Here is a 14,909-nt window from a genome sequence, read left to right as displayed (position 1 = left end):
CTTCAGTGACCAAAGGGCCAACTGGAGTAATTGTGACCGAGATTGTATGGCCCCTTGAGCTTGAAAGAGTCCCCATCTGGCCCTTTGTAGGAAACATTTGCCAGGCCCTGAAGGGCAGTTACATTACTGTGAAGAGGAAGGAGAAAGGTGGTGAAGCCAGACTGCTAGAAGGGTTTATGAAGCCAGGAGGAGAATTTGGTAGCAGTTTCTACCATGCCCACGCTGCCAAAGGAACCTGCTGGAACTCCCCCTCAAGTGACCAGCCTTCCTTGTCGACTGGAGACTTTTAATCTGAATTATGACTTTGCATTCCACCTGCTCAAGTCATCTGGGGATTAGCTAGTAGAGTCGGTAGGCAAATAAGTTGTCACAGTCTGACTTGGGAGAGGAACTGGCATGAACGTTGTCAGGGTCTCACGGCACCCGGCCCTGCTGGGCAGAGAGAGGAGGGGACGGGTGGAAGGGTTTTTTGCAACTTCTTGGAGGGGATGTACGTGGAAAATGATGGCGGCATGATGTGTAATTGATGGAGGCACCATGTATATTGGTTCCAAGTGGGAAATCAGCCCAATGTCCATCCACAGGAGAATGGATAAACTCATTGGGGTTTGTTTCCAGCATCGAATACCATAGAATAGAAAGAGGCAAAGTACGTCATCTTGTGGACCAAATCCAGCTCATCCCCTGAGCCAAGAATGAGCTCAGAATGGTTTTTACATTTTTAATGATCAAAAGAAACTGAAAGAATATTTTTTTGTGACAGGTGAAGATTATATGAAATTCAAACTTCAGTGTCCATGGATCAAGTTTTATTGGCACACAGTCCCAGTCATTCATTTGTGTATTGTCTCTGGCTGCTTCTACGTGACAGAGGCAGAGTTGAGTAGTCCTTGTCAGAAGCCACGTGGCCCACAAACCTCCAAACCTTTGCTATCTGGCCCTTAATGGAGAAAATTTGCTGTTGAAGAGCATAGAGAATGAGCAAATGGTAATTAGACAAACTCAACAACATGCGTAGATCTTATAACATAGAATAAAAGCTGGAAACAAAAGAATCCATTTATATAAAATTCAAAAACAGGCCAAATTAATCTGTGGTATGAGGATAGTGAATACCTTTAAGGGTGGAGGAGGGCCTGCAAGGGCCCATGAGGGAGCTTCTGGAGGCTGGTCATGTTCTGTTCTTGATCTGGATGCCAGTTATGTGGGGGATTTCAGTTTGTGAAAATTTGTTGAGGTGTGTGTATAGTTAGGATTTTTGCCTTTTTATAAACATGTTTATTTCAATAAAAAAGACTTCACTAAGAAAAGTGGTTTCAGTCTGGCAGCTCCTCAAAGAGTTAAGCATACAGTTTCCATATCACCCAGTAATTTTACTTCTAGGTGTCTACCTAAGAGAACTAAAAATACATGTCTGCATGAACACTTGAATGATCATAGCAGCATTAGTCACAATAGCCCCTAATTGCAAACAGCCCGGATCAGCTGTTGAACAGATAAACACAATGTGGTCTGGCCACACAATGAAATATTACTCATAAAAAGGAGTGAAGCGTTGATGGTCCAACATGGATGAACCTTGAAAACATTATGATGAGAGAAAGAAGCCCAGCACAAAAGACACATATGACATGATTCTGTTTCTATGAAATGTCCAGATGAGTGCTTACCAGGGGCTAGGCCAAGAGAGTGACTACTCTGGGCATGAGCTTACTTTTAGAGAATGAAAGTTCTGGAGTTAGATAGTAATGATGGTTGTACGACCTGGTGAAGGTATTAAATCCCACTGTAAAAGGGTGAATATTATGGTATGTGAATTATATCTAAAAATATGTAGAAAAAGAACAATCACTATCACCCCCTGTGCATCTCTGTAAGCCAAAAGGAAAAGGTTCCAAGATGGCAGCCACCTTGCTTGCTCTTCTGTGCCCCTCTTCCAAATACAGGTGACACAAAGGTTGACCAGGGGAAGGTCTGACTTTTCCACAGGGTAATCCAGACCTGCCCCCAGGCCAGCTGAGTAGCGCAGAGCAGTTTCTAGAATGTAGCTAAAATGAGGACATTAGATTTGCTGCTTCTGTTTACTAAAACTGGAGTTCTACCAAAACCAGGGCATAACAGAAGATTGTAAATAACTTGCTTCTTGGACTTCCCTGGTGATTATGCCCATATGCCCAGCCCCATACCCCACTTTCCTGATTGCTCTTTCTATCTGGTCTGATTGGAGAGAAATTAGATTGTGGCAGCTCCTGGTACGCATGCACCTCCATCAAAGAAGGGAACATGGACTCTTGGCATCTTGCTGGTTACAAGATCCCCCTACTTAACTGGGGCTCACTTTTTCTATGTGTTTAGTAATCTCTTGTGTGTTATACTTCTGGATTCCCATTTGTAAGTATGAAGGGCAATATGCTCACATATATTACTATAATTTTTGAGGATGTGAGATTATCACTCAGATGATCTCATTTTAACTTTGCCAACAGGGAAGAGTATGTTTTTTTAAAAGATGCTTTTCTGCTCTGTAATAATTGATATAAACAGTTGGCGGTGAAGATAGCTCTGAAATTTCTGAAAAGTCCCCTAAGCTTAACCAATATCTGTACAGAGACAAAAAGTGTTGAGGAATTCAAAAATGTTTGCTTGTCCCCACGCATGTGAAAGGGGCTAGTAGTAAGTTTCAGGCTCTGTGTCATGTGCGTGCGCTCTGGAGTGGAAAGCACCTGAGAAACAGTCCAGCCCAGGACTCTGGGTTTTGAGAGGAGGGAGTGAGGGTCAGTGGAGATCAGTGGCGCTCACACAGCCAGATGGGATTAATGCAGATTTCTCTGTTAGTGAAAATAGATGTCTTTCATTTGAAAGAAAATAGTCTCTGATAAATGTAAAGACTTCGAAGAGTTTTCAGGAAAAGATATTTAAAATGCCAGGCATGGGTTCATGTTTTAATGGCCTCATGGGTTCTTGGTAAACAGAAATCACCAAGGGTCCCCCAGAAGTTCAGTTTGACTTTGTTTAATCTCCTTGAGTAGAAATGGGATCCATCAGGTTGCTTCTGTCAGCTGCAGACATCAAAGGATGGATTAGATAAACTGTGAGAACAAGGGAACGTGTGGGGTGGTAAGGAAACGTGTTTTCATGAAACACTTCAGGTTTTTCATTTGATAAACAGTTGCGAAGCCCCAGCAATCCTGTATCAGGAGTAAAGTGCTTCACAAATGTCTGCCCTTTAAGTGTGCTAACAAAATTCAGAGGTAGATGCTGTTAGACCACCCCTACCCCTACCCCTGCCCCCAAATTCAGAGATGGGTAGACCAAGGCACAGTAAGGTTAAGCAACTAGCTTAAGATCACAGAGCTACTCAGTGGCAGAGCTGAGATTTGAACCAAGGCAGTGCTGTTTCAAAGCCTGTGTTTTTAACCACTGTGCCATGGTGTCTTTCCAGTGGTAATTATTCAAAAAATATAGAGGGGAAAAGCATGAAATTAAACAGCCAGATATGTGATACTTTGAATTCTTTTAAAATATATCTGTGAAGAAAATATACCAGCATGTTACAGTGAATCTCTCTCTGAAGTATTGAAAGGTTGCTGCTAGGAGCCATGAACAACGCTGGGATTCTTGGCCTCCGGAGGAGAGGAATTCGATCCAGAGCCAGTGACAAGGCTTGATTGCTCAGAACTTTTTGTGTAATAAAGTTTTATTAAAGTGTAAAAAACCACAGATTTTTGAACTGTGGTGCTGGAGAAGGCTCTTGGGAGTCCCTTGGACAGCAAGGAGATCAATCCAGTCAATTCTAGATGAAATCAGTCTTAAATGTTCATTGGAAGGACTGATGCTGAAGCTGAAGCTCCAATACTTTGGCTACTTGATGTGAAGAGATGACTCACTGGAAAAGAACCTGATGCTGGGAAAGATTGAAGGCAGGAGGAGAAGGGGATGACAGAGGATGAGATGGTTGGATGGCATCACCGACTCCATGGACATGAGTTTGAGCAAGCTCTGGGAGTTAGTGATGGACAGGGAAGCCTGGCATTGCTGCAGTCCATGGGATCGCAAAGAGTTGGACACGACTGAGTGACTGAACTGAACTGAAAATATAAAAGAGATAGAGAAAGCTTCTGACACAGACATCAGGAGGGGACAGAAAGAGTGCCCCCTTGCTAGTTTTAGCAAGGAGTTATATACCTATTGGTCAGTCAGTCAGTTCAGTCTCTCAGTCGTGTCCGACTCTTTCTGACCCCATGAACCACAGCCCACCAGGCCACCCTGTCCATCACCAATTCCCGGAGTTCACACAAACTCACGTCCATTGAGTTGGTGATGCCATCCAACCATCTCATCCTCTGTCAACCCCTTCTCCTCGTGCCTTCAATCTTTCCCAGCATCAGTGTCTTTTCAAATGAGTCATCTCTTCACATGAGGTGGCCAAAGTATTGGAGTTTCAGCTTCAACATCAGTCCTTCCAATGAACACCCAGGACTGATCTCCTTTAGGATGGACTGGTTGGATCTCCTTGCAGTCCCAGGGACTCTCAAGAGTCTCCGCCAACACCACAGTTCAAAACCATCAATTCTTCGGTGCTCAGCTTTCTTCACAGTCCAACTCTCACAGCCATACATGACCACTGGAAAAACCATAGCCTTGACTAGATGGACCTTTGTTAGCAAAGTAATGTCTCTGCTTTTTAATATGCTATCTAGGTTGGTCATAACTTTCCTTCCAAGGAGTAAGCTTCTTTTAATTTCATGGCTGCAGTCACCATCTGCAGGGATTTTGGAGCCCCCCAAAATAAAGTCTGACACTGTTTCCACTGTCTCCCCATCTATTTCCCATGAAGTGATGGGACCAGATGCCATGATCTTTGTTTTCTGAATGTTGAGCTTTAAGCCAACTTTTCCACTCTCCTCTTTCACTTTCATCAAGAGGCTTTTTAGTTCCTCTTCACTTTCTGCCATAAGGGTGGTATCATCTGCATATCTGAGGTTATTGATATTTCTCCCAGCAATCTTGATTCCAGCTTGTGTTTCTTCCAGTCCAGCGTTTCTCATGATATACTCTGCATATAAGTTAAATAAGCAGGATGACAGTATAGAGCCTTGACATACTCCTTTTCCTATTTGGAACCAGTCTGTTGTTCCATGTCCCATTCTAACTGTTGCTTCCTGACCTGCATACAGATTTCTCAAGAGGCAGGTCAGGTGGTCTGGTATTCCTATCTCTTTCAGAATTTTCCACAGTTTATTGTGATCCACACAGTCAAAGGCTTTGGCATAGTCAATAAAGCAGAAATAGATGTTTTTCTGGAACTCTCTTGCTTTTTCAATGATCCAGCAGATGTTAGCAAGTTCATCTCTGGTTCCTCTGCCTTTTCTGAAACCAGCTTGAACATTAGGGAGTTCACGGTTCACGTATTGCTGAAGCCTGGCTTGGAGAATTTTGAGCATTACTTTTACTAATGTGTGAGATGAGTGCAGTTGTGTGGTAATTTGAGCATTCTTTGGCATTGCCTTTTTTGGGGAAAGAAATATAGCTATTAGCAAGTTGCTAATTAGAGAAAGGAAACACCTCAAAACTGAGAGAGCTACATCAGGCCCCTCACCCACAACATGCATTTTGAGATGGCATCAGCACAAGGTGAGTCATCCCAGGCCGTAAAACAATTAACATGAATCTTGAAGAAAGGCAAATTTCCAAGCAAATGCATAGTTCATTAACATAGCTTAAGACATTTCCATAAGAAAAATTGCTGCACTCAATATGTCAGCAAATTTGGAAAACTCAGCAGTAGCCATAGGACTGGAAAAGGTCCGTTTTCATTCCAGTCCCAAAGAAAGGCAATGCCAAAAAATGTTCAAACTACCGCACAATTGCACTCATCTCACACGCCAGCAAAGTAATGCTTGAAATTCTCCAACCCAGGCTTCAACAGTATGTGAAATGTAAAGTCCCAGATACTCAACCTGGATTTAGAAAAGGCAGAGGAACCAGAGATTTAATTGCCAGCATCTATTGGATCATTGAAAAAGCAAGAGAATTCCAGAAAAACATCTATTTCTCCTTTATTGATTACGCCAAAGCCTTGGACTGTATAGATCACAACAAACTGTGGAAAATAAAGAGATTGGAATACCAGACGACCTTACCTGCCTCCTGAGAAATCTATATGCAGGTCAGGAAGCAACAGTTAGAACGGGACATGGAACAACAGACTGGTCCCAAATTGAGAAAGGAGTACGTCAGGCTTTATATTGTCACCCTGCTTATTTAACTTATATGCAGAGTACATCTTGAGAAATGCTGGGCTGGAAGAAGCATAAGTTGGAATCAAGATTGCCAAGAGAAATATCAGTAACCTCAGATATGCAGATTATAGCACCCTTATAGCAGAAGGTGAAAAAGAACTAAAGAGCCTCTTGATGAAAGTGAAAGAGGAGAGTGAAAAAGCTGGCCTAAGACTCAGCATTCAGAAAACAAAGATCATGGCATACGGTCCTATCACTTAATGGGGAAGCAATGGAAACAGTGACAGACTTTATTTTGGGGGGCTCCAAAATCCCTGCAGATGGTGACTGCAGCCATGAAATTAAAAGACGCTTGCTCCTTGGAAGAAAAGCTATGACCAACCTAGACAGCATATTAAAAAGCAGAGACATTGCTTCATCAACAAAGGTCCATCTAGTCAAAGCCATGGTTTTTCTAGTAGTCATGTATGGATGTGAGAGTTGGACCATAAAGGAGACTAATTGCTGAAGAATTGATGCTTTTGAACTGTGGTGTTGGAGAAGACTCTTGAGAGTCCCTTGGACAGCAAGGAGATCCAACTAGTCAATCCTAAAGGAAATCAGTCCTGAATATTCCTTGGACGGACTGATGCTGAAGCTGAAACTCCAGTACTTTGGCCACCTGATGGGAAGAACTGACTCATTGGAAAAGACCCTGATGCTGGGAAAGAGGGAAGGCAGGAGGAGAAGGGGACGACAGAGGATGAGATGGTTGGATGGCATCACCAACTCGATGGACATGAGTTTGAGCAAGCTCTGAGAGTTGGTGATGGACAGGAAAGCCTGGTGTGCTGCAGTCCATGGGGATGCAAAGAGTCAGACATGACTGACTGAACTGAACTGAGCTCAAGGTTTGGGATAAAGTTACCTTCAGGCGGAACCAGGTGTTGCCATGACAACATGGGATTAGAGAAAAGAAAAAAGTCTTCCACTTGCAGTTTTAGTTCCTCCTGCTGCTTGGGGATCTCTGGCCTGCCTACAGAGGCTATTGACACTTTCAGTATGATGACAGATAATTGCTCTTTTCTTCTTGCTACTTTTCCGAATTTTCCAAGATTTTTTTTTGCAAGTTGGGTGGTAAGTTGTATTTTTGAAAAATGGTACAATATTTCTGATTTTGAATGCTCTTCTAGAGCCTTGCCATTCCCTTTAAAAGTAATGGAATTTCCTTCCCTCCCCTTGAACCTGAGCGGCGTTTTTGTGACTTCCTCAATGAAAGTAATGTGGCCAGGGGAATTCCCTGAAGTTCCATTGGTTAGAGGGGCTTTGCAGGTGGCTCAGTGGTAAAGAATCCATCTCCCAATGCAGGAGATGTGCGTTCGATCTCTAGGTCATGAAGATCCCATGGAGAAGGAAATGGCAACCCACTCTAGTATTCTTGCCTAGAGAATCCCACAGACAGAGGAGCCTGGCGAGCCACAGTCCATGGGGTCGCAAAAGAATTGGATATGACTTAGCAACTGAACAACAACAACCAGTGGTTAGGACTTGGTACTTTCACTGCTGGGACCTGGGTTCAGTTCCTGGCCAGGGAACTATGCAAAGTTACCACCTCCTTCTGAGTCCCCTAAAAGGCCCCCAGTTAGATCTACAGATTAGATCATATTTATTTTCCTTTACCAATTACGTCTGATTGTCATGACCATGTCATGCTCTATCAAAAAGTTTAACGTTGCAGTTCTTCTCCAGAGTGACTTTTTGTTTCAACCATTATTGCCCGGAGTTGTTGCTTGTTTAGAGATTTGGTTAAGTTTCAGGTAACATGAACTTCTTTATAATAGAACATCCAAGTGTCTGGAGTTCTTTGCTCTGCTGCTGGTTAGGTTTTTCTTACAGGGGCTCCCTGTGGTGAGTTAACAGTCTGCCGCCTTCTTTTTTCCCATTAGAGATTTTCTTTACCGCATATAATACAAAGCTATTACCATCTTGTTTTTGTAAAAGTGAGAATGAAATCTTTGCTTTCTAACTTTATGCCTTCCCTTTTCTTATTGATTGCTACTGACTTCTGCAGTATTCTTTGCTGGGCACTCATCAGTGGGTATAGTTTTCAGCTTGGCATGGCTCAAAGCTCAAACTTCTAAAGTTTTAAAAGCAGCTAAGTTGCACAGTCAGTAAATCCATTACTATGGCCACTTTACTGTGTGTAGGGTGATTACTCCACTTTGCCCGTAGCGACTTCTCAGTGTGATCAAAATGCAGTTTTGTCAGGTCATGGGTGAGTCCTCCAGATATAAAAATACATAAAGCAGTGAGAGAAGCTTGTGCTCAAATAGTTTAATAACCACCCTTCCCTTTAACCGTCTTATTCTGGCACTTTTGTGGTCTCCGCCTTATAATTCACATTGCCATGCCGTTTGCCAAAGTAATTTTAATTTACTGCTTATTCCTCCTGTCTTTGTAAGAGCGTGTGATTTTTCTCGCTAACTGGGGGTGAGTGTTGGTCCTGCTGCAGAGTGTTTTCTCTGGGTCAAATGAGTTCCTATGTGATCTGTAAATCAGGTTCTAATGGCAGTATAACTGCAGGAGATGTCTTGGTTTATTTGCGATTATTTTCCAGATGAGGGGAGCCAGGGTGATGGGAGCGGAATTGTTATCTTAGGCAGAGAGGAAGAAACACGCAGCTTTGCTACTGCCCTGGCAGCAGGCGCCCTTTTGACTGGATTTTAAGGAAAATTAGAAGTGAGTGCCTGCACTCAGGGCAGCTTGCCCAGGGCAGTGTGCCTCCAGCCTGGCATGGCTCTTGGCTTGTCTTAGTCTGTTCAGGCGGCTATAACAAAATACCACAGGCTGGGTGGCTTATAAACAACAGATATTTATTTCTCACAGTGCTGGAGGCTGGAAGTCTGAGATCAGGCTGCCAGCATGGTTGACTGAGGGCTCTTCTCCCAGTCACAGATTTCTTGCGTACTTATGCGGTGGAAGGGGCCAGCGTGCTCCCTGGGCCTCTTTTATATGAGCACTAATCCCATTTATGAGGACTCTGCCCTTAGCATCCAATCGCTTCCCAAAGATCCCACCTTCTAATACTATCCATTGGGGATTAGGGTTTCAACGTATGAATTTGGGATTGGGGCAGAAACATTCAGACCATAGAATGACTCTCCCACCAGTTAAGTCTCACCAGCATTTTCACTCTCCCATTGCTGCTCCTGGTGGTGGTGTTTTTCAGTCACTCAGTCATGTCTCACTCTTCGCAGCCCCATGGACTCCAGTACGCCAGGCTTCCCTGCCTGTCCTTTACCATCTCCCGAAGTTTGCTTTAAGTCATGTCTGTTGAGTTGGTGATGCTATCCAGCCATCTCACCCTCTGTCGTCCCCCTTCTCCTCCTGCCCTCAATCTTTCCCAGCATCAGGGTCTTTTCCAGTGAGTCAGTTCTTTGCATCAGGTGGCCAAAGTATTGGAGATTCAGCTTTAGCATCAGTCCTTCCACAGAATACTCAGAGTTGATTTCTTTTAGGATTGACTAGTTTGATTTCCTTGCTGTCTAAGAGACTCTCAAGAGTTTTCTCCTATATCACAGTTCAGAACCATCAGTTCTTCGGCATTCAGCCTTCTTTATATTCAGCCTGAATATTACATTCAGCCTTCTATATATATATTCTATATACTCACATCTGTACACGATTATTGGAAAAACCATAGCTTTGACTTGACAGACCTTTGTAGGTCTTGGCTATCCACACTACAGCCCTAGAGGCTGCCTGCCTGCATGGTCCACTTTATCTCCTAGGGGAGCTGGTTACTGGTTTGATTACAGTGCTTTGGTTTTGAGTGATAGGCCTCAACCCTATTCCTTTCCACTCCACCACCTCTCTCATTTTGATGTCCTGCTTTTGCAGAATGTGAGGTTTTCCAGAAATATGTATAGTCGACTGTCAGTATAACTGGCTCCGTATTTGTGAATTTGCCTTCTCACTAAAATGTGTTTGTAAGCCCCAGAGCACTCAATACTTGTGGTGCTGGCCCAGTCATTTGCTGAGTGCACATGGTGAGCTGCCAGAAATGCGTGATCCTTGCTGAGGTTGGAGAAGCTGGTGCTCAGCCATCTTGTTTTAGTTCCCAGACCAGAAACAAGTGTCCTTTTCACGATTTGTTTAGTGCCATATTTTTCCCATTTTTGTTCCTTTTTTTTTTTTTTTTTACTGGTAATTTCATTGTTTCCAACAGCCCTGAGATTCAGGGCAGGAGGGCCTGTAGTGTTTCTGAGCCTGAGAAGGCTACGCTATGCCTTAAGGAGAAAATACGTGTGTTAGACAAGCTTCCTGCAGCATGAGTGACAGTGCTGTTGTTGTGAGTTCAATGTGAATGAGTCAACAATATATATTTGATATTTTTGCTGTTGTTGTTTAGTTGCTAAGTTGTGTGTGACTCTTTTGCAACGCCATGAACTGTAGCTCACCAGGCTCCTCTGTCCATGGGATTTCCCAGGCAAGAAGACTGCAGTGATTTGCCATTTCCTTCTTTAGGGTATCTTCTCAACTTAGAGACTGAACCCACACCTCCTGTGTTGGTGGGTGGATTCTTTACTACTGAGCCATCTGGGAAGTCCATATGTATCTGATAAGGTGTCTTTAAAAGGAAACACAAAATAAAGTTATATATTGATGTTGTGATAAAGGCGTCAAGTAACCTAACCTTAAAATTCTCTTAGGGACAGTGCTTCAGCTCACTAATTCAGTGGCCATGGTGACTTTATAGCACATAACTGCGTCAAATAATAAGTAATTAATGTTTGGGTTTCCCAAAGTAAAAGTGAAGTCGCTCAGTCGTGTCCGACTCTTTGTGACCCCATGGACTGTAGCCTACCAAGATCCTCCGTCCATGGGACTTTCCAGGCAAGAGTACTGGAGTGGATTACCATTTCCTTCTCCAGGAGATCTTCCTGACCCAGGAAGTATGATATTAGGAGGAGGGACCTTTGGAAGGTGATGAGGTCATGAAGATGCGGCCCTCCTGGATGGGGTTAGTGCCCTTATGAAAGAGACCCAGAGGCCTCCATCACATGAAGACACAGTGAGTAGACGGCCACATGAACTAGGAAGTGGACTCTCAGCAGGCACTAAATCTGTTAGTGCTTTGATCTTGGACTTTCCAGCCTCTGAAACTGTGAGAAATAAATGTATGTTGTTGATAAGCCAACCAGTCTGTGGTATTTTTTGTTACAGCAGTCGATGCTGACTAAGACAGACTCTTTTCATCACAGCAGAACCACTTATGCTGAAATCGGTTTTTCTGGTACCAGAAAATAGAGCACATAGACTGTCCTTCAGGACTGTGCAGATGCCCTGCTTTGATTTCTAACCACAGATTTTCTCTTCCAGATGTAAGTAGCATGGTCAATACAGGAGTGATCAGTGGTTCTGGAAACCTGATGGATTTCCTCGACGAGCCATTCCCTGATGTGGGGACATATGAGGACTTCCACACCATCGATTGGCTGAGGGAAAAATCACGGGACACCGACCGACACAGGAAGGTCTGTGCTGTTCATAAAGCTACATCGAGGGGAATCCTTTCAGAGGGCTTAGTCATGCTTTCAGCAGATAGTTACCAAGCTAGTACTTGGATTCATGCGTCATGTTCTAAGGCAGGGTCTAGAGAAGAGAAGGAAGTGATATGAACAGATACTTATAGTACCAGGTGCTTTGAGTGGGAGGCTGTGTCATACCAAGGTGTGGTGTGGAGGGCGAGGAGGGGGCTCTGGAACCAGATAGATGGAGTACATCCTCACCATGCCACCTTCAGGCTGGGTCACTTTTGGGGTGCTATTTCTGGACCTTGTCTTCTCATTTGCAAGGATGAAGTTAATTATACCCATAGATAAATGAGGCTATGTGTGTATGAAAGCGCATATTACAGCACCTGGCATCTCGCTGGCATCAAGATGCATTTTAATGGACTCCAATAAAGTTGTGTATCAAGTGCTGTGGGATCATTTAGGAGGGGCCGTGAAGGAGGGACTTTTTAGTGAGGGTGGCATTTCAATGGCGTGTTGATGGATGAGTAAGAGTGTGCTAGGCAGAGGAAGGGGAAAGGGTCCTAATCAGGAGCTGCCCTTTTTTAGGTCACAGGAACATGAAAGACTGCACATTTAGGCAGTTTAAGGAGCTCTGAGGTCTGGTGGCAGATTCAAGGAAGGAGAGGACTGGAGATGAGTTTGGGTGCATGGGCAATGGGGCCACATTGGGAATGACTGAGTATAAGAGTTGACATTTCCCTTTGATGGCCACAAGAGAGATGTTCCACCAGGGGGTAAACAGGAAGGTTGGAAATGAGTTCAGGAGAAAGGAAGAAGATCTGACAAGAGTGCCAACGAAGAGAGGCTTGGGGTCATGATCCTTCACAGGAGCCATTGGCAGGATGGAGGGCAATACTGGGGTCAGGACGATGGCCTGGCTGTGGTCAGAAGGGGGTGAGGCCTTGGATGACGAGATGGGAGAAAAGCAGAGCAGCAGATTTTAGGGGGAGGCCACTGAGTTGTGTTTTAGCTGCTGTGAGTTTGAGCTGTTTGTCCAGCCTGTATCCCTGTACCGTTCAAGGGCATGGTCAGGATTGTGGTGGAGAATGAGGTGTCCTTGGCATGTGAGTAGGTGCTGAAGCTTTAGAAGTGGTCCAGGTGGCCTGGGTCTGAAGAGGCAGAGATCAGGAGTGTTGCCAGGATTTAGTGGGTTCCGTGGGAGGGTCTGGGGACCAGGGATGGATGCTTAGGTGAAGGAGGGCAACCAGCAGAGTGGCTGTAAGTGAAAAGGGGAGAGAGTGGCAAGGAGGGAGCACCTTCCACCGAGAAGTCAGGTCAGAGATGCGGCAGCCACAAAGGCGAGAACAGCTCAGAGAGTCTGAATGAGCCGCCATATCCAGAGTGAGCCTGAGTCACACCACGTTACACAGTGGCAGGGAAGGGAGGCTGAGAGATGTGTAGGGAGTGAGGTCCCACAGACACCGATGCAGGTGATTGGCTCTGACCTGGAGGAATGGAGGCGAGGGGGCAGCCTTCCGTCCGGAACAGGGGTCGCAGGCTGTGGCCCTTGGGCAAATCTAGCACATCGCCTGTTCCCAGAAGTCCCACTGCCTTGGCACACAGCCGCACCTGCGCGTACTCTTTATGGCTCTTTTTGTGCGACAACCACAGACTCCAGTAGTTGCCACGGAGACCATCTGACCTTCCAAGCTGAAAATATTGACTTTCTGTCTGTTTATAGGAAATGTTTGCCAGCCCTTGCTCTTAAGGGTGTAGGGAATGATGATCTCAGGGATGTAGGATTCTGTTAACACAGGGAGGGAAAAGGGGGCTCCTACAGTGTGTGTAGACCTAACCATCTGCCTGGAAAATGTGGTCCATGCTGCCTCATTCAGCATTCTTGCTGTTGGTTAAAACCACAACAGGTTGTCACCTCATACAGGTGAAAATGACCATCATCGAAAAGTCCACAAGCAATAACTGCTGGAGAGAGAGAGTCTACAAATAATAAATGCGGAGAAAAAGGAACTTTCCTAGACCATTGGTGGGAAGGTCAGTTGGTATAGCACTATGGAGAACAGTATGGAGGTTCCTTAAAAACTAAAAATAGTGTTATCATGTGATTCAACAATCCCACTCCTGAGCATATTAGAGAAAACTCTTAACTGTTTACATGTAAGACATGGAAGCAACCTAAATGTCCATCGGCACAGGAATGAATAAAGAAGGTGTGGTATATACATACAGTGGAGTACTATCCAGCCATAAAAAATGAATGAAATAATGCCTTTTGCAGCAACATGGATTCAACTAGAGATTACCATACTAAGTGAAGTAAGTCAGACAGAGAAAGACAAATATGATATCGCTTATATGTGGAGTCTAAAATATACAAATAAACTTATTTAATACAAATGAACTTCTTTACAAAACAAAAACATTCCCAGACATAGAAAACAAACTTACGGTTACCATAGGGGAAAGTAGGGAGGAGGTAAATTAGAAGTTTGGGATTGACAGATATGTACTACTACATATAAAATAGATAACAAGAAGGTCGTACTGTATAGTGCAGGGAACTATATTTAATATCTTGTAATAACCTATAGTGGAAAAGAATCTGAAAAAGAAGATATATAAAAAAACTGACTCACTTTGTGGTACACCTGAGATTAACACATCATTGCAAATCAACTATACTTCAATAAAAAAGTTAAACACTTTAGAAAAAAGATGTCCAAAAGTCCATAGCTGTAAACACATACACACACACACACGTGTTCTTATGCTTGCAATGTACCAGTTAAATAAAATGTATTTGACCAGGATGTTCTTGCTGTTAACATGTAGCCTGGAAAACCAAAGAAGGAAATGAAATCTTTGTTGAAGAGGGTCTTTTGTGAACAGGCCTTACAGTAAGCTGAAATAGTGATTCGTATTGAAAATGCTGACACCGAAGTGATGTCTCCCTTCAGAATGACTTTGGAATAATCAGGGATCCAGTCATGCTTAGTAAGGTTTTTTAAGTGATTTTTTTGGGGATTCTGATTCCTTGGAGATTGTTATCTTCATAGCTCTGTGAATGAGAAAGCCCATTTGACCATCATGCTCGGTAACTGAAAGAATCACCTAAGTGGCCATCTAGTTGCTTAATTACATTTGTTTTCTC

General features: G+C 43.8%; 1 protein-coding gene across 3 annotated transcripts in view; it reads left to right on the top strand.

Annotated features, from left to right (window-relative positions):
* The window catches only part of CLCN4 (chloride voltage-gated channel 4), a 69,399-nt gene that overhangs the window by 18,605 nt on the left and 35,885 nt on the right, over positions 1 to 14,909 (top strand). For all 3 annotated transcript variants that reach the window (XM_052662808.1, XM_052662809.1, XM_052662810.1), the window contains exon 3: positions 11,604 to 11,758. In XM_052662808.1, coding sequence (XP_052518768.1) covers positions 11,615 to 11,758 — 144 coding nt within the window. In that variant the 5' untranslated portion in view covers positions 11,604 to 11,614. The remainder of the gene's footprint in view (positions 1 to 11,603; positions 11,759 to 14,909) is intronic.

The sequence above is a fragment of the Budorcas taxicolor genome, chromosome X (genome assembly GCF_023091745.1).
Source record: "Budorcas taxicolor isolate Tak-1 chromosome X, Takin1.1, whole genome shotgun sequence".
In the NCBI taxonomy this organism is placed as follows: Eukaryota; Metazoa; Chordata; class Mammalia; order Artiodactyla; family Bovidae; genus Budorcas; species Budorcas taxicolor.
Note: the sequence above shows the minus strand (reverse complement) of the source record. Positions and strands in the feature narration are given on the sequence as shown.